Source organism: Chiloscyllium plagiosum, chromosome 22 (genome assembly GCF_004010195.1).
Source record: "Chiloscyllium plagiosum isolate BGI_BamShark_2017 chromosome 22, ASM401019v2, whole genome shotgun sequence".
NCBI classification, from domain to species: Eukaryota; Metazoa; Chordata; class Chondrichthyes; order Orectolobiformes; family Hemiscylliidae; genus Chiloscyllium; species Chiloscyllium plagiosum.
The window spans coordinates 14,808,793-14,836,587 of NC_057731.1; the positions used below are offsets into that span (position 1 = coordinate 14,808,793).

The 27,795-nt window shown below is 41.2% G+C and overlaps 1 protein-coding gene across 1 annotated transcript; it reads right to left on the minus strand.

Annotated features, from left to right (window-relative positions):
* Positions 1–21,043: 21,043 nt before the first annotated feature.
* On the minus strand, positions 21,044–24,882 carry fgfbp3 (fibroblast growth factor binding protein 3). The gene is made up of 2 exons (XM_043712197.1): positions 24,812–24,882; positions 21,044–22,107 (listed from the first exon to the last, which is right to left on the minus strand). Exon 2 carries the CDS (start codon positions 22,027–22,029, stop codon positions 21,322–21,324), a length of 708 nt encoding a protein of 235 aa, XP_043568132.1. The 5' UTR covers positions 22,030–22,107; positions 24,812–24,882; the 3' UTR covers positions 21,044–21,321.
* Positions 24,883–27,795: the final 2,913 nt, after the last annotated feature.

Sequence of the window (27,795 nt, forward strand, 5' to 3'; positions counted from 1 at the left end):
ATTATCATCAGTCAAAATGTGCATTTGCTAGTCTGTTTTCTATTTAACAATATTCTCACGTGTTCAGGCCTCATGATACAATGTGAAGGGTAACAGAGTTTTACTCTATTTTACGTTCATCCTTTCAGCAATGTATGGGTGGTATGACATCATGGCCCCTCTGTGAATGTGCTGTTCAATTTGTCTGAAAGACTGTTAAAGATTGTTAAGCATTCCCTGCAAAGAATTTGTTCACACTATGTGGTCCCAGGCAGAACAGCTGGCAAGCTGTTGAAGTGCGTAAAAAGTTTTTTTTCCCCCTACAATGGTGCTATATCTTTGGGCTGGAAGCCAGAGAGGTGATGAATTATAAGTGACCATTTCATGCCAAGGTGTTAGGGAAGCTGTATATGGGAATATGTGTTGGAAACTCCAGCAGCTATTAGCCCTGAACAAGAGAGAGCTTCAAGACTATCCTTGCTGCCTAGACAAAAATATGCATACTAATCAATTACTTATTGTCAGTACACATTAACAAAAGATTAACTCATAATCGTTACATCTTGTCTGCATCAATGTTCATATAAATGGTGCTTTGTGGCCTATTAAGCATGCCATATAGTGATTAAAATTTTTAAAAGTTTCTTTAAAATGCTGAACAAAAGTAAAAAAATGTCACAGCTAGAAGTTTGTTCAGTAATTATAAAATGTTTTGTTTCTATATTTACTCATGTAGGTCAACATTATTAAAATACTATTTTGAAAATAATACGATTTTCATACATTTCTAATACATCTTGAAAGTGAAGGTTTTCTGCTGCTCTATAATAATCTGTAGTGATGATCCCACAGGCACAGCATGGACATGCAGACCATGCCCCATGCAGAATAGTGCTGCCACCATGTGAAGAGACAAAAATATTAGCAATGTTTGTCAACTTATGCATGACGAAGTTCTCTGAATTCGAAAACAGATTTTTATTACAGTTACTCCAGGAACAGGTTTGCACTTCTGGCATATTTGGGGATGCATCCACCCCCATCTCTAAAGTGCTCCAAGCCCTCTTGTGGCCTCTGAAACTTAAACAGGGGCAGTGGAATAGTACTTCAGCTGATACAATTCAAGCAAACCACAAGATGGTATCTCCCTGAATCTCCTACACCATTATAAAACATGACCTCAGCACTTAATTGACTCAAATCAAATGAATAAAATTGGGTAGAATGTGTCAAATTCGCTATCATCCATTTTGTACTATATAGCATCAGATTGATTTCAGCCTAACAATTCAATAAATCAACTACAGGTGTATATGCATGTCTCTCATTTTAACTTTTCCCCTCATTGTTTGTTGTTGGTACCTGCTTCCGCTATATATTCATCTTTGATTGTTTATTGTTTTTCTTTTATTTTTAATCCAGTTTATTTGTGATTTGTTTTGTTCGACAATTTCTTAATCCCCAGGTAGATGAACTAAACCAAAAGATCTGTTTCCTGACTCTATGATTTGTGTTTACAGGCGTGCTCCACACACCGATTTGCATCTTTCATTTGATTTATGAAAATGCAAACGCTATTTCTTCTATTTCTGAATTACACATCAATTTCCATGACCAGCTCCTTTGTGTGGAGAAAGTGAGGACTGCAGATTCTGGAGATCAGAATCAAAACGCATGGTGCTGGAAAAGCACAGCCAATCAGGCAGCATCTGAGGAGGAGGAGAGTTCACATTTCGAGCATAAGCTCTTGACTTCAACATTCCTGATGAACAGCTTATGTTCGAAAGGTCGATTCTCCTGCTCTTTGGATGCTGCCTGACCAGCTGTGCTTTTCCAACACCACACTTTTTGACTTGTATATCTTGTATGTTATTCTAACTCCAAGTAAATTCTGCAGCCTGTAGGCCTTGCCCTCATAATACATGTGACTCTTCCCTTTTTTGTGCAAAAACCTCCTAAGTTTCAATATTCCAATGCATTTATCCTAACTACATTATTTGATCTAAATAACTGAATAGTGCAATTATCTTCATTACTGTATCTGAAGTAACTTCTCTAATATTGTTACATCTCCTGTTCCTGCTTCCTTAAACAATATTTTAAAAACCATATTTTTCTTCTACAAGTAAACATCTGCTTTATTTGTTCCCAATGACTCCCCCTCAAGCTATAGTATTACCTCATCCATTTCAATTGCATGTGATTATTCACAAGAAAATATTAACCCATTCATCATTAATATTCCACTCATTTATTTGGACTTGTTAGTTTTCTTCTCTCCTGAAAGTTATTATCACTTTTTTTTCAGATTTGTGATCAACATTCCTTTACATCTGTCAAATCATCTCTGGCTTTCTCACGTATAAATAATGAACAGCAAAAACCCATCATGATCACTGTTTCCTATAGATTTTGACCTACAGGTAATTTGAAACTTTTGGAAAGATTGACATGAATTCAGTTTTATTCAAATAACCTGTTTAGGTTTTGACTACAGATACTTTTGTTTTACTAATGGTGTATTTATATTCCTTTCGTGTACATTTCAACCATACATCTTTGTGCCCTAATGAAAAACATCTCTAATGATAAATTATATTCATTGGTCCATTTTACATACAATTGTAAAATTAAGGCAAACCAGATGATCTAGAATTCAAGGGAAAGCTGGATAAGTATCTGGGGAAGAAGGGAATAGAAGGTTATGAATCATGGAGAAGGCTATTTAGTCCATACCAGAAAAAGGGCCTGCAAAAGTATAGAATTCCTTTGACTATTGTACTAGAGTGCCAGCCAAGACACCGCATGTCTGTGGAGTAGGACTTCAACCCACAAACCACTAACTTAAAGGCAATATTACTACTGCTGAACCATGAATGACATACTGATACAGTTAAATAATGAAGGCAGGAGCAGGGGTAAGTGAAACATAAATTCCAGTATGACTGGTTGAGCTGAGTCTCCAACCATCAGTGCAATAATAGATTGCAAAGGGAAAACTAACCCACAAATGTATTTAAACAGCAAGTCTGTAAATCAAGAAAGTAATCAAAATATTACTTAATTTTTTAAAAACATATATGCAAACACAGCATGAAACTGAATAATGACTTGGATACAATATAAAGTATAATAAGCATTGCAATAAAATGGACCACAGGTGAAAAATGGAGTTCATAGCTTTAGCAAAAGGAGAGTTGATCTCACTCAGACCATTAAAACAACCAATTAATTAACATTTTTAATTACTGAATACTGATATCGGAACATCTTCCCCTGTGGTCATGATCATGTTTAATCCACATCTATTTCTTGATTATAATCCCCACTTGTTTCATATGCCAGTTGCAAAGAACAGAAAGGTTGTTCAATATATTTTAAATATTGCACCAAGCCATTTTAAACTTAATACATGTAAACTAAACAGTGCCATTACTTTGTAACATTGTGAACCTAACATCTGACAGGAATTTAACTTATTTATAGAATGGAGATCTAATCTAGAAATTGCTAACTTTGGGACATTGAAAATAGTCAATCTAATTAATTTTGTGCACCAGAAATAGGAATAATGCTTTGGATTGAACTTTCCCAATTAACAGAGAACGTAAGTGTGTGCCAAACTTTGTGTTGATGTGACTGGAGTATTCATGGACGGAGAGAGAAGGGAGGAGCTCAATGAATAAAATCACACCACTACCATCAGGCGATATCCTCTATTCAGTAACTTTGTTGTGGGTGGTACCAAATTTCATCCTCTCTTCCATGAATACACAGTTCTATGGTACCTCAAAATTACCTCCTCTTAATAACATTAAAACTCTCAGATTCTAAAAGCAATCAAATTCACTCTGTTTTATTTGCTGAAATAATTGAATCAGTAATTTTAATCATTAAGAATATTTTAGTTTTAGTCCATTGTTCACACCTCAAAAATATTTAAAATGAACAAGCAGCCATTGGCATTCAAGAAATCAAATATTTTATTCTTTTGAGTAATGCTACAGGAGCAGGATCCTATTCTGTACATTGTATATTCAACTTATTTTGCTAACTTCTTGTAATTGACAGATATTCCTCTTCAAAATTTTATACCCTTTAAAAATAAAATCAGTTAGAAAATTTCAATTATCAACAAATCAGGAGGTTTTGGCACTGAAATTAAAACTACATTGTACTGGTAAACTAAACAATTGTAAACCACTGGTTATAATCTAGTATGATTTAAAATATTATTTCAACAGATGTGCAAGAAAAGTTACAAAATATCTTTATGCTTCAAGATGAATAAATTGTAACCATAATTTTGTTATTTTAATGGTGAATAAACTCTGGGTAATATTTGAAGTATTCTTATTTCTATCATATTGTGACATACAGAAAATAATAGTTTTAAAAAGTGCGACTGTAGAACACAATTATGCAAAACTGCCACATCAAAAGAGTTTCATCCAGAGCCAAATACATTTGTTGAAAATAACAAAACCTCAGTGTAACTTGTTTGTTTAGCGTCTGACCAACTATTTCCAGCTTGTGACACCAGCCTAATTGATTACTTAAAATTCCAGTTTCCTTTTTGAATACAGAGGCACATATGTGACAGAAGCCTAACAATGATTGTCACCCTCAAGAAGCTTTCTGCACTGCTAAAACAGACAAAGCAATCTCAACTGCATCCTCCACTTCACTTGTATTTGACTGAATAAATTGAATCTGAAATGTAGTCACTGCTTCAGAGAGGAATAATACCCTTTGTGATTATTGTAATCAAGAATAAAACAGCACATTGATCAAAGGTGGGTGTTTTACAGACCAATCAATATCACGTGACTACCAATCTCAAAATTTGTCACTACCAAATTACAAGCCACTCAAACACATATGGTCACTCAGCAACATCTGTTAACACATTTTGCATTAAAATCGGTCACATTACTTTGTGTCCCTGAAGAGGCTGCATTTTAAATTCAATCTCTTTTCTCCTGGATTTGTAAAACAATATTAAAATTCTTTAGAAATAATGGTAAATTGTGCAAAACAGCTTATTTACAATTTAACAATTGAACTGACAACTTGTCATGATACGTAAACATTATTTAGTTAATTTTCAATTAAGCAAACAGCAAATAGACAAACGAAAAATATGTGATGTTAAATCAAGATCTCATCTACCCTATTAAGAAAAAATTCTTTGGTGCTCTTTGAAGAAAAGAATAGTAGTTTTACCAATGTCCTGGCAGCATCTGGCCGACGGCAGCATCTGGCCGACAGCAGCATCAAAGATAGACAATCTGCTTATGTTTTTTTTTCTTTGTCCTTTTTAGAGAACAATACACCTCTCCTGGTTATATATTTTTTGTATTTTTTTTATTTTTTTGTCTTTTTTTTTAAATTTTATTAACCCCCACACTACCACCTAAGTGCAGTAGTGCTTATTTTTTCCTCAGAACCCATGGTGTGTGTGTGTGTGCAGGTGTGAGACACAGTGAATGATTAAAATTGACTTTTCAATCTCTGTATCTTTGTCTTTGTCTTTGTCTGAATCTATCCATCGGTTTTTGTCTACATGTCTCTGTCTGTCTTTCTCTGTCTCAGACTTCGGGGGGAATTTATGGAGGCAGCAAGGTGCCCTGCTAACAGCTCAAGAGCTAGTGAGAGGCCTGCACTCCTCTGAAAAGTCCTGGTGCTCTTATATGCCAATCAGGCAGTTAAGAGATCACCAGCTGGCCTTCCATGGGATCACAACCCTGGGGGTAGGATGTTACACCCACCAAGAGCAGTCAGATAACCAGAGGCCAGCAGCCTTGTTGTTCAGTAACTAGGGAGGAGATGGCTGCTACCAAATCACCATAAAGGATGACAGGGTGACCTGGGCCAGAGGTGAGAAATTTGGGAGGGGTTTTGTAAAGGTGGAGCAAAGGGTGTCTGTCAGCAGGCTGCCCATCATCTCTTCCATCTCTTTTATCAGGCACTGAGTGTGTTTGAATGATGTAGCACACACTCCCTATCCTGAACCTGCCCTTAATTGGGCTCTATAATTGCTGCATAGGGAGTCAGTTAGCTCAGTTGGCTGGATGGCTGACTCTTGATACAAAGTGATGCCAAAAACGTGGGTTCAAGTCCCAGGCTGCCTGAGGTTACCATTAAGGACTCTCATTCTCAAACTTTCCACCTGGCTGAGGCATTGTGGTCCTCAGGTTAAACCATTATGAGTCATCTCTCTCTCATGAGAGGCGAGCCCTATGATCAATTAGGACTATGGTGCCTTTATCTGAACTTTAATTGCAGTGTAAAGGCCTTGATTGGTAATGGAATAGAAGGCCTTTGAGCATGCCTACCACGGATTTAATCAGAGTACAGATGGGTAAGTGACAGAGTCCACCTGCCATCATTCTGTGCTACTAAATGGTCCCCTTCCAACCTTTGCCAAATGCGTCACTGGAGAAGACATAAAATTCTTCCGTCTACCTCTCTAACTCTTGCTGTCTGACATTATGTGTGTCTGGCTGTTTCATCTGTCTAGTTGGTTATCTTTCTTTGGGCAGCATTTTAAGATTGGCGTAGATGTTCTTCCCAGTCCAATGAAAAATATATTATGATGAGATTGAGTCAGGCCTTTGATGCACAGTGGCAGTATTCAAAAAGAGCAAAGCCCATGTACCTTCTAATTCAGGCTAATTGTCACATTAGGGAGCCATCATTGAATGATGGGCGCCATCTGTGAACACTCATCTCCCATTTCTGGGGGATGAAGGTTGTGTTTGACTCTCTGTAAGCCCTTATGAAGGTGTGTGAGCTTTTGGCTGCAATTTCCAATGGGTTCATAATGAATCAAGAGCAACACAGCTGACAAGACTGGCGGAGCCCGTCTATCTACAGCTGCCCATCACTAGTTATCTCTGCACTACTTCTGTTTGAGATATCCTCCTTGAGCAGAATCTCATTGCCAGCCTCCTGCCTGCAGCTTATCCTGATCTCGAATCCATCCCTGTCACCATCTCTAAGTGCTCTCAGGGTCCCTCAACTGCTGGATTTCCTGGCAGCCAATGTTTCATTAGCATGTGAAATGGGATTGGGCAGGAGCCAAGGATACACCCCTTCAGCCCCTGCCCACATCACTTCCTCGCTGTCTACGAGATTATAGACTTTGGCTCTTTCTGTCCCTCTCTGTCTTTCTCCCCCTCTATGTCTCTGTCTTCTGGCTCTCTCTCTCTCTCTCTCTCCCTTTGTCACTCTTACTCTCTTTCTCCCACTATCTCTGTCTCTCTCATTCTTTCTTCAATACATTTGTGATTAATTAAAATACTTGTTTTAATTACCAAAAGACTGTGATAGTAATCTGGTTTTTCTGAAAAAGCTTCCAAATTTAAATGAATTTTATTTCTGGAAAAATAAAAAGAATAACATACTAGCAGCATATGAAATAAAACAGCTAAGCATTCTCTCAGAAATAGAAGTTAGACATTTGGTATTGTTTCGAGTTTGATCTTAAGGATCTTTAAAATTAATTATGCAGTTTGTTTCCCGGAAGAATCAGAATAACTGTTTGACTGGTAGTTTCTAGAAATTTCCTCCACTGATCATTGATCTCCAAAAAGAACTCTGAAGTGAGTTATTTCAGGGGATTACACAGAAAATAAAATAATTTGTTTCATGTTCTTTTGTTATACTGTAAAGGAATGAGACTCGCACACTAAAGGTCTTGGGGATTAGCTTGTCATGTCTCAAGTGAAAATTAAGCATTTAGTTCAAAACCTGTGAGAAAAATAAGATGACAGTATTATATTAATTCTCCAGCTGCCTTCCAAGTAACTCAAACAAAAAGATCAATGGCAATAGGTGGTAAGAATCAGAGCTACTGGCAAGGAGCAGGGCCAGCAATATATGAGTGAATATTTGACATTGCTGTTAGTCTTCATAAATAATGGCCGATTGACCAAGTGTGACCAGAGAACAGTCAGTCTCCATGGCACCATTCCATAAACAAAGGAGGGAAAGAAGAAAATTGGCAAGATCTTAAACAAAATGAGTTGCTGTGTCGCTTTAGACAAATTTCCATCACATTTTCAAGTTTGCACTTTTGTTTAAAGTGTTTGTAAATTTGATTAATAACTTAAATGAAATCCTAAAGCTCCTGCATTAATTGCAAAACATTAATTCGAAACTGATCTGAATGGAAGTGAGATAATATTTGTGTTGATCTGACAGATAATTCAGATAAAGGGATATGTCCATTTGAATAAATAATGCAGGAAAATGGAAGGCATTGTAAGGTTCCTCAGTAGCTGCTGAAACCCTAGTCAATCAACTCACTATAAATAGGCAGAAGGAAACCCCAAATGAGTTTAGTGGCATGATTGCAAAATAAATGTGAAAATCTTTGAAGATTAATTTTAAAAGCTGCTGCCAAATATAAGGGACATTGGAGCTGCAACTGCATTTTAGCCAAATTGCCTAGAAATGAATATTTATTAAGTTGGTTTGAAGACTGTATAAAGTATTCATTTATGTCCACTCAGCCAATATGGTTTCCTTAGCTACATAGACTGGATGATACACTGCTTTTGCCATTTTGAGTGTGGGTAGGGATGGAGTGGGAGGAGTTACAGAGATAACAATATTCAGGGGTTCTAGAGCAAAGAAAATGCAGTGGTTCAAGGTTTCAGGTTCCCACAAAAAAAACTTGTGTGGCTGTTTCAGTTCTTTAAAAGTTCTGTAGTAAACCTTAAGTAGAGGTATGAACTCTCTGAAGATTCAGAATACTAAACTTATGTAAAGTATGGTGTTCACATTCATGAGTGTACAAATATGCAAAATAAGAGCAGCAGTAAACCATTTAGCTTGCTCTGCTATTCAGTAAGTCCATGGCTGATCTGACAGTGTTTCTAATTCCACATTCTCATCTAACCCTTAATAACCCTTTGCCTAACAAGAATCTATCCATCCTTTCCTAAAAATATTCAATGATCCTGCCTTCATTGCCTTCTGAGGTTGAGCCTTCCGAAGTTGTACAGTCCTCTGAGAGAAAAAAAAGTTCCCATTTCTGTCCTGAAAGGGTGATTCTAATTTTAAACAGTTCCCCTAGTTCTGGACTTGCCCACAGAAAGAAACATTCTTAGACAGTTTAACCAAGCCACTCTTCGCTGTTCTAACCTCCAGGAGAACCAATCCCAGTCCATTCAATCTATTCTCAAGAGGCAAGCCATTCATTCCAGTTATAAATTGAGAAAATTTCCTTGGAAAGGTGCAGAGGAGATTTACCAGGATATTGCCTGGTCTGGAGGGAAGCTATTATGAGGAAAGGCTGAGAGACTTGGGTCTGTTCTCATTGGAAAGAAGAAGGCTAAGAGGGGATTTGATAGAGACATACAAGATGGTCAGAGGTTTAGATCGGGTAGACAGTGAAAGTCTTTTTCCTAGGATGATGACGTCATCATGTACAAGGGGGCATAACTACAAATTGAGGGGTGATAGATTTAATACAGATGTCACAGGCAGCTTCTTTACTCAGAGAGTAGTAAGGGTGTGGAATGCCCTACCTACCAATGTAGTTAACTCAGCCACATTAGGGAGATTTAAACAATCCTTGGATAAGCACATGGATGATAATGGGATAGTGTAAGGAGATGAGCTGAGAATAGTTCACAGGTTGGCGCAACATTGAGGGCTGAAGGGCCTGTCCTGCGCTGTATTGTTCTATGTTCTATGTTCTAAACCACTTCTGTTGCATTTACATCTACCCTTAAATAACAAAACCAAAATAGCACACAAAATTCAAAGTATGATCTCGCCAATGCTCTGTATAACTGAATCATACATCTTTACTTTTATGTTTGATCCTTCCTGCAATAAAGAATAGTATCTTATCTTCTTGATTATAGTCTGTACCTGCATACAGATTATTTTGTGAGTCAGTACGACAACATTTAAATTCTTTTGCTCCTCAGACTTTTGCAGTTATTCTCTATTTGAATAATACTCTGCTTTTATACACTTCCCAAAGAGTGAACAACTCACATTAAACCCCAATACCCATTTGTTTCCTTGCATTTCCTTATGTTGTCTTTGGAATATACTTTCGTACCTATCTTGGTGTCATTTGCAAATGTAATTACCATGCATTCATTCCCTTGTGGACTTGTTGGGACCAAAGGGCCTGTTTCCACACTGTGAGGATGTGAACAAGGAACAAGAGGAGGCCACTCAGCCCTTCAAGCTTGCTTTGCCATTCAATAAGATTGAGGCTGATCTGAGTTTAACCTCATCTCAAGCTAAATGATAGTTCAAAAGGTAACTGTCAGAAAAGGTGCCATCAAAATGGCTTCCTAAATGTCGTAAGTTCTTGTGACTCTTCTGGTAAATGAAAAGACTAGAATCAATGTTGCTTGTACAACTTGGAAAAAAATTGCTTTGGAAAATTTAGGGTTGAAATCTTCTAGCATTGGTGTTTTATGTAGACATCTTTTAAATGAAATACTGAGGCATGCTCTTATGGTCCCAACTTATTTTCAAAAATCAATAGCAATTTTTGGGTGATCGGTCTGCTGAATTATACCATTTTGCTCCATCTCATTCTGCTCTGTTCAAAGCTACTCCAGAGTGTACACACAGCACCTCCTGTGGGCAGCACGGTGGCTCAGTGGTTAGCACAATTGCCTCACAGTGCCAGGAACCTGGGTTTAATTCCAACCTGTGTGGAGTTTGCATATTCTGCCCGTGTCTGCATGGATTTCCTCTGGGTTCTCTGGTTTCCTCCCACAATCCAAAGATGTGCAGGTTAGGTGGATTGATCATGCTAAATTGCCCATAATGTTCAGGGATGTGTAGGTTAGGTGCATTAGTCAAGAGCAAATGTAGAGTAATAGGGTGGGGAAATGGATCTGGGTGAGTCACTCTTCTGAGGGTCTGTGTAGACTTGTTGGGCCAAAGAGCCTATTTCTACACTTTCGGGATTCTATGAATGGAAGATCAATAAATGAGATTGAATCATCCTTAAAATACAATACATGCTAAAGTTCTTAATCACATCAAATCCATCTGTGTATAGTATTTGACATCATTAACTAATTCATTTGCATTGTATAGGGTCTGTTCTACCACAGTGGGTATTTTTTCAATATTGTGAATTATGATTATACTGAGGTCTGCGCATATTGGTAGCCCTTCCATGGAAGCACAACTACTAATGTACATTTCTTTCAGAGTGCACTGCAGTAATATTTTGACACTAGATCCCATGTCGATTTTAGCTTTTCGTCTGTGTTGTCTTGTCCTTTCAGGACATATAATATTCATGTTGTAAATGTTCTGATCACTTTATACCTCTAGGTGGTGTGTGAGATTAACAGCACGCCCATGTTGTTAACAGCTTGTTCACCTGCTGAGATTTGCCTTCTGTTTGGTTGACTCTGAAACTTGCGCCTTCTAACACTTTCCTAATTGCCAATAGTATAGTGTATGATGTTGTTGGTCACCCATGGCTTGTTCTTGCATCTGGGCTGGCCTTTGGAGCCAGATTTCTAGCACAGAGCTGTCCAATTCCCCTTCCATAGAATCCATTGAATCCCTCCAGCGTGGAAACAGGCCATTCAGCCCAACAAGTCCACATGCTTGTGCCACATGCTATGCAGATCTCAATAAAAGCTGGCCATCGTTTACATAGATAAGGCAATTCACATCTGTTACAGATTTTGTTAATTTGGTGCACTTTTCTGATTATAACAATAACGTGGATTGCCCCTAAAGTATGTAGTTGTTGACCTGCCTTTGTGGCATCGTATTTGCATCCATCCTCAGGTAATGCATCAATGGTGTGGTCTTTATGTCTTGCCCAAAACTATTTCCGCAAGCTTTTAATTGATGTAGAAGCTATCACTAACTCAATGACCCTCTATGACAGTTCAGAAAATTCACACTCCAGCTTTTTGCAGCAGCATCTTCCAAAAAACTGATCATTTGGCTCTTGGAGTTGTTGTCCATATGGCATAACCTGGACTCTGTTCATCCTCAATTCAATTTTTAGCTTGAGCTGATATTTGAGAATCTTCTAGTTCTTTTCTTGGTCTTTCTGATCAACTATGGAAAGGCTAGATATGTTAGTCCTGTGAAGACCCTCCTTGCCAATGGCAAGCCGGATGTTTTAGGCTATTTTCTTTGGCTTATCTATAGCTTGATCTGTAAAATAGAACTACGTAGGTTGTTTGAACAGTTGCAATTCAGAAAGGTTGCCACTGGATGCCATATCCATTATAAAGCTTTGGTTATCTACGACTCTATTTTACTTTAAAAAAAAACATTATAGTGTATACCTAAAGCCTTGTGCCTCTGACTTAGTTTTGACTATTACTCCCATATTAATGGGACTGTTTTAGGAATGGACTGTTTTAGCCTTCTAGCACTGCATTGGCTGCTTTAATAATAGTTTTTATTCCTTTTGTCATTTACAAAGAAAATAGGAGGCATGGTTAATAAGTTTGTGACTGACATCAAAATTGGTAGTTTAGTGGATGGTGAAGGAGGATATCTAAGATTGCAAAGAGATCTTGATCATTTGGGTCAATGGGCTGAGGAGTGGCAAAAGGAGTTTAATTTAGATAAATGCAAACAAGGCAAGGACCTATTCAATTAAAAGTATGGCCTTGGAAAGTGCTGTCGAACGAAGAGACCTAGGGGTTCATGTACATAATTTTCAAGTACACACTTGCCTTCATTGCTCAGACCTTTGAGTTTGGAGTTGGGACGTCATGTTAAGGATATATAAGACGTTGGTGAGGCCTCTTCTGGTGTATTGTGTCCAGTTCTGGTCTCGCTGTCATAAAAAGGATATTACTTAGCTAGAAAGTGTTCAGAAAAGATTTATTAGGATATTAGCAAGAATGGAGGGCTTGAATTATAGGGAGAGGCTGGACAGGCTGGGGCTTTTTTCACTGGAGCGTAGGAGGCTGAGGGGTGACCTTAAAGAGGTTTATAAAATCATGAGAGGTAGAAATAAGGTGAATGGCAGGTATCCTTTCCCTAGGGTGGGGGATTTCAAGTCTGGGGGCATATTTTTAATGTGAGAGGAGGAAAATTTAAAAAAGACGTAAGTGTCAACCTTTTTACACAGAGAGCGGTTTGCGTGTGGAATGGACTTCCTGAGGAAATGGTGGTTGCAGGTACATTTACAATATTTAAAAAATATTTGGATAAGTGCATGAATAAGAAATGTTTGGAGGGATATGACCCAGGTGCAGGCGAATGGGACTAGTTTAGTTCAGGATTATGGTCAGAATGGACAAGAGGTTAGACCAAAGGGTCTGTTTCCATGCTGTGTGACTCTGAGTCTATGTAAATTCTGGCTTTGGTTCCCCTCTCTTTCAGTCTTGTTGGAATGTACCTAGCCAGTATCTATAACATCCTCTCCTTAAAGTTCATTCATTGTTTTGATACGTATCTCATGTGAAATGTTGGTTCCATTTCACCCTGGCTGGATCCTCTTCCATCTCAATGAAGTTATCCATCCTCTAATGTAGAAGTTCTATTTTAGATTAGTTCTTGTTCTTCTCCATCTCTAATATAAACCTAACATTATGATAATTTCACTTACGCTAGAGCTCCCTCACAGGCACTTGGTTGACCTCATTCCACAGCATCAGTTCCAGCAACACCTACTTCCTATTTAGGTAGAGGACATACTTTCCATGGAAGATCTCTTCAACACTTTTCAGAAGTTCCACCCAATTTTTACTCTCTATTCGAATTATCCTAATTGATACTTGTGTAATTAAAGTGTCCCAATACCACCACCCGATAGTTCATGCACATCTCTATAATTTCCCTATTGTTCTGATCAACTGCTCCACGTCTCTCATTTACTCACTATTTGGAGGCCTGTAGAATCCTTCCCTGTAGCATGGTCATACCTTCCTTGCATATCAACTCTAATCCAGTGGATTCTGCCTTTCCATCTCAAGGACATCCCTTCCTTCCAAAGCTACAATATATCCTCACTTCAGTACCACCATCCTCCCTTACCCACCTTCCTTCAACCCTTCCTATCCTTATAAATGTTTTGCATCCTTAAAGAATAAGCACCTAGTTCCCTTTGTTTTTAAGCCAGATTTCCATTGTTATCACTACCTCATATTTCCACATGGTTTTCAGTCTTTGGAGCTCACTAACTTTATTCATCACACTTTCTGTTTTGACACGCATGCATTCTAAACCTGTGTGTCTATTCTCCATGCTGCTGTTTAGTCTGTTCCTATCTAAAATGGCATGAGTTCCTTCTCTAGTGCTATCCAACATTCTCATCTGATGCACTTACTTTCTTTTTCTACTTTCTTTGTCTAAATTAGTATCTCTCCTACCAATTTAGTATAAACCCTCTCCAACCATACAAATGAATATAACTGCAAGGACATTGCTCCTAATTCAGTTGAGGTAAAACCTGTCCCTTTGAGTAGGTGCTTTCTTCCCCAGAACTTCCCCAATCCAAATACTCCCAAAGTTTCAAGCCCTCCCTCGTGAATGCTGCTTCAAGTTGTGCATATATCCTCCCTATCTTCCTATATTTCTATTCATTCATGTATGGCACTGGGAATGATTCAGAGGCTCCTACTTTTGAATTTCTAGTTCTCAACGTCTTCAGTCTGAAGGAGATCAATTTCTACTCTTTCTATTTGATTGGTACTGACATGTGTCACAACTTATTGCTCCCTTCTTTCCCCTAGCAAAATATTTTGTACCTTCTTCATGATATCCTTTACCCTGTTACCAGGGACACAGCACACCATGTTGATCTTAGGATGATGGTTTCAGAAATACCATTCTGCACCTTAATTATGGAATCTCTAACAACTGTATTTCAACTCTTTACTGTTCCTTCTTTGCAGTCCCTTACTGATCAGTGCACATTATTTAAATAGTAGGAGATTGCAGAGCTCAGATATAATGGGATCAGAGTGTCCTGGTGCATTAGTTGCAAAAGGTTAGCATGCAGATACAATAATTGGGAAAGTTAATAGAGTGTTGTAATTTATAATGAGAGAAATTGAATACAGAATTCTGGGGTCTATGGTTCACTGGGCATTAGTGAGACCACATCTGCATGTACTGCATACAGTGTTGGTCTCTTATTTGGGAAAGGACATAAATGTCTTGGAAGCAGTTCAGAGAAGAATAAAACCTGGAGTAGGCAGGTTGCCTTGTGAGACAGGGTTAACAGCTGAGCTGAAAATGTGTTGCTGGAAAAGCGCAGCAGGTCAGGCAGCATCCAGGGAACAGGAGAATTGACGTTTCGGGCATAAGCCCTTCTTCTGGAATGAGGACAGTTTGTCCAGCAGGCTAAGATAAAAGGTAGGGAGGAGGGACTTGGTGGAGGGGCGTCGGAAATGTGATAGGTGGAAAGAGGTCAAGGTGAGGGTGATAGGTCAGACTGGGGTGGGGGCGGAGAGGTCAGGAAGAAGATTGCAGGTTAGGAAGGCGGTGCTGAATTCGATGGATTTGACTGAGACAACGTGTGGGGAGGGGAAATGAGGAAACTGGTGAAATCCGAGTTCATCCCTTGTGGTTGGAGGGTTCCTAGGTGGAAGATGAGGCGCTCTTCCTCCAACCGTCGTTTTGTTGCGGTCTGGTGATGGAGGAGTCCAAAGACCTGCATATCCTTGGTGGAGTGGGAGGGGGAGTTGAAATGTTGAGCCACAGGGTGGTTGGGTTGGTTGGTCCGGGTGTCCCAGAGGTGTTCTCTGAAACGCTCCGCAAGTAGCCGGCTAGTTGGACCGCTCTGTATCACCTGTCCTTCATGGAGAAGTTTATGAAGAAAAGCACCTTTGACCACAAGTCCATCAGGAAGTTGTCAGCACGTAGTGTCCTTGAGATCCTTCGGGAAAAGGAGAGGGCGGATTCCCTGAGCAGACTGTCATTTGGCAGAATGCCTCATTGCCAGAACTTTCCAACAAGCACCAAGACATGGCTTGGCTGGTGGTGAGAAGGGCTCTGCCTGTGAGATCCTTTATGCACACCCGGACTCTTTGCCTCACCGCATGCTGCCCTCGAAGCGGCTGCGGAGGGGATGAGACTATCACACACCTCCTTTTGGAATGTGCCTATGCAGCAGAAGTCTGGAGAGGAATGCAGTGGTGTTTGTCGAAGTTCATCCCGAGCAGCACTGTGACGCAGGACTCCGTGCTCTGTGGTCTGTTCCCCAGGACGCACACCAACTGTGCCTGGAGGATCGTCAACTCAGTGAAGGACACTCTCTGGGTGGTCCGAAATCTGTTGATCTTCCAGCTGAAGGAGTTGACCCCGACTGAGTGTTGCAGACTGGCACATTCCAAGATCCAGGACTACGTATTGAGGGACGCGTTGAAGCTTGGGGCAGCTGCCGCCAAGGCGCGATGGGGAAAGACCACCGTGTAACATCTGCCTGCCTAAGAAGAACAGGGGACCCACCCAGTCATTTGGGCTCCGCTGACGCCTCAGCAAGGGAGCTGGATAGTAAATGTACAGACTTGTATATAGGAAAAATAAATTTCGATATCTGTATGTAAAGCAATGTAATGTGTGCACAAGAATGGCACGACCAAATGTATAGAGATCCAAATAATTTTATGAATAAAGTTTATTTTTGAAATTTAAAAAAATCACTGTGTAAGAATGAGGTCACCCATTTAAGATACAGATTTTTTTTTTCTCACAGAGGAATGTGAGTCTTTGGAACTCTGTTGGTTGGTGGTTTAAGGCAGAGGTAGATTTGGTAGTTAATTTTTATTTAAATTTTTATCAAAACCAGTGAATGAGTTATTGAAAATTTGCATTGTCTTTATTTTTGCTTCCCAAAAATAACCGTAATACAAATATTGAATGTACCTTTCAGGCTAAGGCAATAAATGCAATTCAGTTTTTCTGAATGAATCGCATATTGTCACAAAGCCTGGAAACAAAGCAATATTAAGAGTTAACTTTGTACCCTCTCAGATTTTCTGTCTATTATGAACGTTTTGGTCAGCACTGTTATAGGTTTTTGTTTTCTATAGTAGGAGTCTGTTTAACTGTTTGTGCAGCTCTAAACTGTGCCTCAATATCATTGGGCAATGGTTTCAGTTTTTTTGTCCTTCAATGTCATTCACATGTAGAATGTCATTTAACAGAAAAGCTGCTATCTCACACACAATGGCCCTTTAACTTATGTGTCAGTCCTGTGTACAATAACTACTACACTATTCAGCAGAATTGTGACACATTTGTATGTACAGCATAAGACTGGTTTTTCTTAGGTGGGAGTTTTATAAAGCCAAATGTTTTCCCTTGTCTGGTTCCAATTTCATATAATGCTTCTCAGATTCACTGTTGTGTTGTACAGCTGTGGTGCTGTCATTAATTTGCTCTCTATCTTGTCCACCATTCTTCTCTGTGATCCTCTGAGACCGCATAACAACTATGTGGCAATGCTGATAATGAACTCATGCTTCTCTCTTGTGAGATATGTATTAGCATGTAGTCAGAGTCTTGTGGTGCAAAGGTAGTGTTCCTGTCTCTGGGCCAGATTGTCAAGGGTTCAAGTCCCATCTATCTTGGATATGTATTGCAATGTGTCTGAGCAGGTTGATTATAGTAATTGATTAGTGTTTTCATGGCCTGAGTTAAAATTTTGTATTTCCATTTATGTTTGTGATGATTCCTGTGCTTGATGAGTTTTGCAGGATCCTCCAGTGGACAATGGAAGATTGGGGTCAAGTAAATAAGAAGAAAAGACATACTGAACTTGAAACATTAACTCTGTTTCTCTCTTCACAGATGCTGCCAGACCTGCTGAGTTTCTTCAGCAATTCCTATTTTTGTTTGGTTCAGATCTCCAACATCTACAGATCTTTGTTTTATTTTGGATACATAAATATATTAGATATTGTCTGATTGAAATTGTGATCCAGTGAAGATTCAGCCATTATCTATCTCCATCTCTGCCTCAGTGCATCTGCTGCAGAAATCCATCTCTATGCCATTGTTCCCTTCAGACTTGACTATTCCAATCTCCTATCCATCCTCCAGCCTTCAACCTTCCATAAACTCTGTGCATTAGTCGATGGCATGTTAACTTGCACTAAGCTTGTCCACCTATCACCACTACGTTCTGGCATCTCTTTGATTTTCAAATTCTCAACCAGGTTTTCAAAATGAGACTTATGTGCTATATTACAATGCTGATCTTTTGTGAATTCCTAATTATAATCATTCAACCAAAGGCAAGCATGCTTTAGCTGTCAGGCACTAGGTTCCAGAATTACTTCCGTAAGCTTCTATGCTTTATTTCTTCTTTTTGCCCTTAAAAATATTTCTTCAAACCTACACCAGTACTCACCTGACCTGAAACCTCGGTAGGTGTCAAACTGCCTGCTAGCACTTCTGGAATGTTTTGTTAATATTAAAGATCTTTATAGACTAGCAGTCATTAACAATTATCAAATAAAAAGGGTACTTGTGCTGATAATTATTAGACATGAAAGGATGCGAAGATTATGGGTGAGGTGTCACTTTGACAAAGCTAAAGGTGGAGCAACAGCTAGTTGTGGTTTGCAGTTTGTGTGGTAATGATGTGGCCGATTTGTGTTTGATAACAATGTATTGTTCAGATAGTATTATATTTCCATCCAAGTCTGACCATAGTCTCTGTCTTGCCCCATGGTACAAAAGGTGACCGTTAGGAAGTGCAGTCCACCTAAGGGATATAAAGCTGCTTGTTATTATCTTCTAGAGTCATTCAGAATGAAAACACACCTTCAGTAAAACCAATCCATGCTGACCATGATTCCAAACTAAACTAGTGGCACCTGCCTGCTCCTGGCCCTTATCCCTCCAAACCTTTCATATTCATGTACTTATCTAAGTGTCTTTTCAATGTTGTAACAGTGACCGCATTCAACACTTCTTCAGGCCATTCATTCCACACGTGAACTATCCTCTGTAAAACATTTGCCTCTCATGTCTCTTTTAAAACTCTTTCCTTGCACCTTAAAATTATGCCCTGTAATCTTGAAATACCCCATCCCAGGGAAAAGACACCGACCATTAATCCTATCTATATCCCTCATGATGTTATAAACCTCTATAAGGTCCTCCTATGCTCCAGTGAAAGAAGTCCCAGCCTATCCAGCCTTTCTTTATAACTCAAACTTTCCACACCCAGCAATACCCAAGTTAATTAACCCTCTCGAGCTTAATAATATCCTTCCTTTAAGAGGGAGACCAGAACTGGAACCAGCATTCCAGAAGAGACCTCACCGAGGTTCTGTACAACCTCAACATAACATCCCAACTCCTATACTCAAAGAATTGAGCAATGAAGGCAGGCGTGCTATTTATAATGCACATTCCTAGTGTCACTGCCAAAATATCCTCAAGGTGTAGATGCTGAGTATTGAGTTTGTCAAAGCGTTTTTGAAGATTATTTGCAGATTATTTATGCATTGCTTTGCTTGTTGATCTGTACCAGAGGGATGAGTAACTCAGGTCTGAATTACATTACCAACTGCATCTTTGCTGATAAAGCTGCTGCCCGCAGACAGGGCTGTGCCTGTACACCATGCTTTGGTCTCTCACACACTCTCCTGGTTTAACCAAGACCCTTTTGGGTGTATGTAAAAGATCCCATCGTACTCTCTGAAGAAGAGCAAGACCCTCTTCCTGTATCTGAGCTAATATTTACCGTGCAGTCATCAGTTTAAACAGATTTTTGGTTATTTATTCAACTGCTGCTTGCGAGAGCTTTCTGTGCACAAATTGGCTGTCTCCCTACCCCCGCCTTACATCAATGATAGCTCTCAAAAACACTTGTTGACTGTAAAGAGGTTTATCTTCTTTTTCCTGTCTCTTCCTTTTATCAAGGGACATCTCGAATACAAAATTAGGGATGGCCACCCTCAGAACGCCTAAACAATTTTGAAAAAAGAATAAGAACGATGATAGAAATCTGAAACAAAAAAAATTGATAATATTAGACCTAGGACAATCAGACAAACCGAGTTCATGTTTCAGGTCGATGATTTGCTGATGTTTGCTGGTAAGAAATGATTCCCTGCTCCCTCTCAAATAGCGCCTTGTAGCATTTCCAAATGTTCCACAGGAATGTTGAGAAGTTTTTTTTTAGCTGAAATAAGGAATACTGCATTCTGATCACTTCAAAGTGGGGAGTTACACTTGATCCAGGACAGGTTTCCTGTCAGAATGAATTGACTTCAGTTCCCAACTGCACTGCTGACCTGCTTAAATGTGCAGCCTCTGTCTATCTAGGCAGCGAGTGCTCAGGCTGGGCGAGGGGGCACCTTGCCATGTTTCTGCTCGGTTGCTGATCCTCCAGTGCTAATGGTGCCACAGTGACAACTCTCCAACACAGCAACTGGTCATCTGAGCTGCGGACTCAGTCAGCCGTGACATGGGGACACAGGCCGCCTACTTACAGAAAGTTTCAGAGAACACCTCTGGGACACCCGCACCAACCAACCCAACCGCCCCGTGGCGGAACACTTTGACTCCCCCTCCCACTCTGCCAAGGACATGCAGGTCCTTGGCCTCCTCCATTGCCAGACCATGGCAACACGACGCCTGGAGGAAGAGCACCTCATCTTCCGCCTAGGAACCCTCCAACCACAAGGGATGAATGCAGATTTCTCCAGCTTCCTCATTTCCCCTCCCCACACCTTATCTCAGTCCCAACTCTGGGGGATTCTCCTGCTCCTTGGATGCTGCCTGACCTGCTGCGCTTTTCCAGCAACACATTTTTCAGCTCTGATCTCCGGCATCTGCAGTCCTCACTTTCTCCCAGCAGTGGCATGGACCAACTATCAGTGGACGCTTTCCAATACGGCACTGAGCACGATCATCAAATGTGTTAATGGACAGGGACGGAAGGTGATTTAACAAATGAGAACCCCCCCATCCAAACTATCTCACCCCCCACCCCTACCTCCCCCAATCCAACCCATCTCAGTTACTGATTAACTCGGGGGTGGGGGAATTACACTCTCTCTCTCTCTCACAGTAACTGCTCCAAATCTCCGGGCATCATAAGACAAGCGGCACAACTCAAAACAAGTTTCACTGACTTTAATGTTACGTCTTACAGGGTCGGGTTAAAAAAAAATTACAAAGCAACAAACAAGTTATTGAAATGTTAAATTAACAGAGATAGCGTTCACAGCGTTTCCCTTGGCAAATGTGAGACTGTTTAGTTTGTGAAGAGTCAGTTCTAATTCGGCAGAGGCTCTGTTAAGTACGAATGGAGATCTCGATCACAGAAGCGGGGAAGGTGGGGAGAGGGGAGGAGCTGTAGCTAAGACTATTTCGGTGGAAAGTGGAGAAAGTGCACAACTAGCCGTTCCACAGGCCGACGAAGAAGGAGCAGAGAGAATGCCACTTCTCGGTGCAGTAGACCTGAGCGAGGTCCCCTTGTAAATCGGGGTGGTCGTCCTTCACCTCACTCAGTGCGCTCGGCTCCTGGCTCCTGGCAGGATCCGAGCCTTTGGGCTTGTGGCCGGTCTTTTCCCGGGCTCTCGGGGTGGGCACAGCCCGCTCTGAGCCCGCACTGGGCTGCTCCTTCTGGCTCCTTCTGAGGTGGAGCTTTCCCTTCCTCCTGCTCGGCGCTGGGCCCTCGCCCTGCCGTTTCAGCTGCGATTCTGGCGGGCCCTGCTTGCAGAGCTTCGCCCTTAAGGTGGAGTCTCCCTGGCAGGCGTGTCTCTTCTTCTTGACTTTGCTGAGGACCTGCTTCCAGTACTGAGCCGCCCTGCTGTTGTAGGGCAGGCAGCTGTGGGGCACCCCGCTGTACTGACACCAGTAGCTACTGCCTTGGTGGGTGCAGCTCAGCTGGAGGGTCAACTCCTCCTGCCCCTGCACCTCCCAGGAACACTCATGACCCTGCCTGGTGGTCAGAGCTCCTTTGCTGGGCACGGGCTTGCCTTTCCCCTTCCTCCTGGGGCGACTGACCTGCTCCTTCCCATCTCCACCTTTGGCTCCTTCTCCTGGAGGGTACATGAGGTACAGCACCAACAGCAACACAGCGAGTTCCCAAAGGCATCTCATCTCCTTAGCCCCGAATGCGAATTTCACGGTTTTCCCCCCCAAAAAAAGCAGTCGAGCAAAATAAAACGGTACTTCAACCTGAAATGTAAAGGATAAATCGTTAATCCAGTGCACACTCATTCAGTTGAATTTCATTCACTTCCAATCCAACTCCATCTAACCTGTCTCCAAATTGAGTCGGGGATTATTTCGAAGTGGAGTGATTTACTGTCTGGGGTGGGGGGTGAATGAGAAAGTGGGCGGCATTTTTAAAACAGTATGTTACAGAACTAGCTGGAGAAACTCGTCAGGTCTGGCAGTATCTCTTCAGAGAAAGAGAGAGAGAGAAAGCGGAGTTCACATTTCGAGGACAGTGATCCTTCAGAGCTGACAAAGTATTGAGTAAAGGTTTTGCACCTGTCCGGTATACTGGTTATATTCCACTTGGCTAAGCTGCATAAACCTGAAGATCTGAAATAACTCCATTGCCCACCCCAACCCCTCTTGAACTGTTTTAAGTTTAGGGAGAGGGCACATTCTGCACAAACTGTCGCCCTCTCAATCCAGGGCAATGTGCACGGAACCCAGAAACACATTTCGGTTTGAAAGCGGACACATGTAAATGTGTTAGGAGACATCACCTTAGAGTGTCTGACCCCAGCGCCTTACTTCTCAGGAAAGTACAAACAGAAAGAATTCCATCAAAACTCCTGCAATTAAAACAAGTCAATTCTTCCGAGGAAACTATTCCGACAGGGAATGGAGGTGGATACTCCGTCAGTGATCCCGAAAAGTAACGGGTGAGGATTTGCCAAAGAAACCCAACTCTCTTAACTTTTTCCCGTGAGGATCAGGCACACAAATGGAGTAAATGGAGTGACCGCTTTATTTCCTCAGCAGTGTAACAAGCCAGTGAGAAGAGTTGAAGCAAAATCCTGCAGACAATCGTCAATCTGAAAAGGAATCCTTGCAAACAAGGGTTTTTGGATGTGTATTTACTTACCCCCGGCTGGGTAGGAGGTGAGACTGTGAATGGGACTTTAGAGTCACGCTCCCACTCAGTGCAGGCGGTATCAGAACTGCCCCTCAATGCATTGCTGATAGGACAACTTTCCAGTGAAAATAAACCAGACCCCCCCCCCCTCCACCCTCAGCCAAACCCGTCAACCTCAACTTCCCCACACCACCTCCACATGGAAGAGGCAACGCTTTGTCCAACGGAAAGAAATGCTGGATGTTTTGTGAGACGATTTGTTTAGTTTAAACACGGGGAGGCTGGTCATTTACCTCCACCCCGCAGGGTGAGCGTTTTAAAGAATTCAGTCCGAAGTGGCTTTCTCTCTCTCACTCACTCGGTAGAGACGGCGTAATTGCAAACTGTCCTCGCTGCTGAAGATATCCAAAAATGTTAGTTTGTCAAATATGGAAGTTAAATACAAATTTACCCTTAGCGACTGAAATATTAAGCCGCAAGTGATATGAGGCAGCTTTGCAGGTTAACACATTTTCACACAGATCAGCAGATCCCGGTGAACAGCAGCGCGAGAACCAAATGGTTTCTTTCCACTCACTATTTTCATGCAGAATTACTGTCTTTCTCCAAAACATCACTATAACAGTGTTGTATTTGGTCGCGCTTTGAAAGCAGCCCAGCAGAATATAAACCAGCGAGTAGCATTTGTCGCTAAATTGCTGAACATCAAGATCCTATTTATTGTTTCATCTACAGAACAAAATCTCCCCGTTTATCTTCAAAGCCCCAGGCTCTGGTACAGCGTGTGAAAGCCGGTAATTGTTTGTTGACAGTCTGTGGTAAAATGCCACTTTAAACCCGCTCATAATGGATTACCCCAATAATCGTGATTAGGTCCCATTGATCAGATTATCCCGGCCAATCAATCTTTATGCGGACCGACCGAAACAAACTGATGCCTGAGAAAATTTTCTGCATAAAAGAGCCAGCTCCCATTAACTGGTGTTCATTTGCAGAATATAAATCCTAGGGTGCCACTCCTGTCCCGTATATCTGCTCGTGATAAAAGACCCACTAACCCACATACTAACGCGAATGTATAGCACAGAAGAGTCAAAGTTTTGGAAAGAGCTACAAAGGAACGAATGTGCCATCCGTCTCTCCCTCCTTTCGAGTGCACATTGCCGTGGTCCTTCCCGAAGTCTGGGAAAACATTTTGTCTCCTAAAATGTTGCCATGTTGTCATTTTTCTCTCACCTTTCATTTCTGCAGGGAGTGTGTAATTTTATAAGCGAGGAGATACAATGGGGCCCATTGTACATTCCTCTGAAAACATATTCAAAGGGAAACAATAAGCGTGAGGGCTGATTTGAAATATTCACTTCAGGCACCGTGCTACCGTGCAAACCCCTAAACAATAACTAAAACACCCAAAGAACAACGAGTGGTGGAAATCAGGAACAGAAACAGCTGGGAAAACTCAGCAGGTCTGGCAGCAGCTGTAGAGAGAAATCAGAATTAACGTTTGGGGTCCATGAGGAGGGGTGACTGGCCCAGAAGGTTAATCAGCTTCTTCTCCACAGATGCTGCCAGACCTGCTGAGTTATCCCAGCAATCTCTGCTTTGTTTTGTTTGTTTTAAACAAACCCCTAATTTTGTATGTATACTTGCCCATCACAGGCTGCACAGGAACACAGTTATATACATACACAACAGATGGGACACAGAGTATTAGTTGTTAATTATTGAACAAAAAGCCTTGATTGCTGAATGAGTGTTAAGTGGGGTACGTTCTATGTCCCTCTGTTTCTAGATGTAAATATATCTTACCAGAAATTCGACTTTGTTCGTGGATGTTATGTCCTGGTAGCTGTGTGCACTGCTGAAGCTGCTCGGACAGAGGACAGCAGAAGTCAGGATGATTCAGGGAACACCAGGCATGACAAGGGAGTTGCAGTGTTTATCCAAACTTCTGGGACTGTTTGTAGAATCCATAGACACAACTCAACGCATCTATCAAACCTTTTTTTTTAAGGATGGTAGAAAAATTTGGGAAGAATATGTTTTAATTCTACAAAACTGGGAGCCCTCTGAATAAAAGATACAATCCTTGAACTTTCCTGCTCCACTGATCACACCATACTGCTCCAACATGAAGTGTCCGATCATCAAGTGCTGAATTATAGCAGAGGTTTTGGGCTCAGAGTATTTTAAATCCTTAAAACCTTTCTAAAGTACAGCTGTCCATTTAAAGATAACAGCAGGATGTAAGATGATGTTGTGACAAATTAAGGTAAGATGTATTGACGGGGGTGGGGTTGGGGGTGTCTCACTCACTGGTTGGAGAGTTGGTAGGAACACTGTGTTCCTTTTCTCCACAAAGCTCAAAGCTGTTACATTCAGACCAGCAGAGTCAGGTCTCCTCTCCTATTCAGACCTTTGCCTGGGTAGGAGAGGCATCCCAAGACTAGGAGCTGCCCGGAGTGAGTGGAGGTTTTTGTCAGTAACTCCACCCTTGCAGAAAAGTCACCATGGATTCCTAGAAAGAAGTGAGTATAAGCAAATGGGATGCTGTGGGACAGGTGTCAAACGTGAGCGGATCATGGGTCTAAAGGCATGGCAGGGTCTTCCTGTGGGGATTCCCTTTGCAGTGCAGGGTCTCTCAATTCGGCTCAGAGTGCCCATCTCCAGTAGGGCTATCTGCAAGCTTTCCTTCTCTGGGCTTGGTTGGAGGGAGGCCATAGGCTTTTCACTTTGCTCCCTCTCAAACCCTGATTATCAAACCTTGCCCCCACCTCCTTCCTTGGAATCTGCCTCGTAAGGTGAGGGATGGGGGCATTCCATTCCACCCTATCTTTCCAGAAAATTCCAACACCTTCCTTAGCTCTCAAATTTCTCAGGCAAGAATGTGAGCATGAAAACTCCACAATTCTGAAAGTGAAAAGTCTTCAAGAGGCATCTTTCTTTATCCTCGTCTTATTTTATTCTGCTCAGTGTTTGCTGCTCTATAACTCATGACCAGCGGTAACATTTTGAAAATCTACTTTAAAATAGTATCAATTCTTAACACACTGCTTCAGGCTTGCAGAAATGTGCAGCACTTCACATTACACTGCCACTGTGACCTTTTCGCTGAAAGTAACAATACACTCTTCGTGGTCTAATGGCTTTTGTTTCATCTTTTCAGAATCCGTGGTGGTAAAGATCGAGGTTACCAGGGTTCACTGTGAAAAGGAGTGGGTAGGAGGTGAAGTGAGAAGCTGTAAATCAACAGGAGACTCACTGTCAGAGTTCAGCCTCCTTTTTGCTGCAGAGGCATTAGCTGGGGCCTACCTGGTAATCAACATCAGAGTTGCCTTGTAAGTTTTGAACTCAGAGGAAAGCCAGAAGTGGCAGCTGCAGAAGTTCCCCAAGTACCCCCCACAACAACAACAATGTGAACTGCCTGATCTGTGGGCATCCACACTGATCCTGTATCGGACTCTGATAAAACCCACAGAAGACAATAATCACGCGGTCATGCTTGAATAATAAAGAGTCCACCAGTGTAGATCAAGCTCAGTAATTTAGAGGTTGGTACAAAGAATAAGGAGAATCAAAAGTCTCCAAGGTGACACCAGTACAAATGGTTACTAGTGGAAAAGCTTCTCAATACTGCTGTGAGAACTGCGAGGGGAAGGCCTTACAGCTCAGGTACTAGCACTTCTGTCTTTAAAATAGAATGCTCTAGGCTCAGGTCTCACTCCACGACTTGTTGGCCATGAAAGAACATTCCTGATGAAGGGCTTTTGCCCGAAATGTCGATTTTACTGCTCCTCCGTTGCTGCCTGAACTGCTGTGCTTTTCCAGCACCACTCTAATCTAGACTCTGGTTTCCAGCATCTGCAGTCATTGTTTTTAACCCAGGCACTGCTACAATCGGGCCGTTGTGTATGTTGTTCCCAGCCCCAAACAAAGGGGAATGGTTAGTGACAGGAAAGGCACTCAGCATCATCCAGGACATAATGGCTGATGAAGAAGGTTGATTAACCAGCATTGACAAGACTCCATGGGTGATGGAGAAAGCTTAAAGAGAAAGAAAATTCACCACAATTGGGAGGATGCAGATATCAGGAAGAATTGAAAGGCTGCCATTCTTTCCTTTGGAAAAGGGAAGACTAACATATGGTCACTGATCATATTTAAAGTAATGAAGGTGCTCAATAGACTGGATACCTCAAAAGGGCTTCCCTTTGTCAGTGACCCAGAATTCAACTGGCAGAAATATGAGATAGCCACTAATTGATCCAATATAATGTTTTGGAGAAATTCCAACGAATGTGATGAGAATGTGGAACTCACTGGCACATGGAGGAATTGAAGTGGGCAGTATTAATGTATTACGGGAGGCTGGATACACTTATGAGGGTGAAGGGAATAGAGAGGTAATGGAATAGAGTAAGAGGAGGTAACAATATGATATAGATTTGACGGACTGAATGATCAGATTGAGTGCTTAGAGTCAATGGCTGGACTTTTACAGAGTTGAGAAGATCCAATGGACCTTTAAAAATGGCACAAAGAACCTGTATATATAAATTTCTGATTTGTCTCATTTTTGCTGGGGAGGCAAAGGGAGAAGGACATGAATCGTGGGGAAGCTGAATTCAACAAGGCTATTTGAAATTAACACTGAGTTCAAACAAGTCTACTTTGACTGTTTGAAGGCTCATTACTGGGAATGGGGGAGTTATGAATAGAGATGTAACTACTCTTGGAGGCTGGCTAAGGTCTGATTGGTGTTACGAACTGACGTTTTTGTCATTAAACTACCT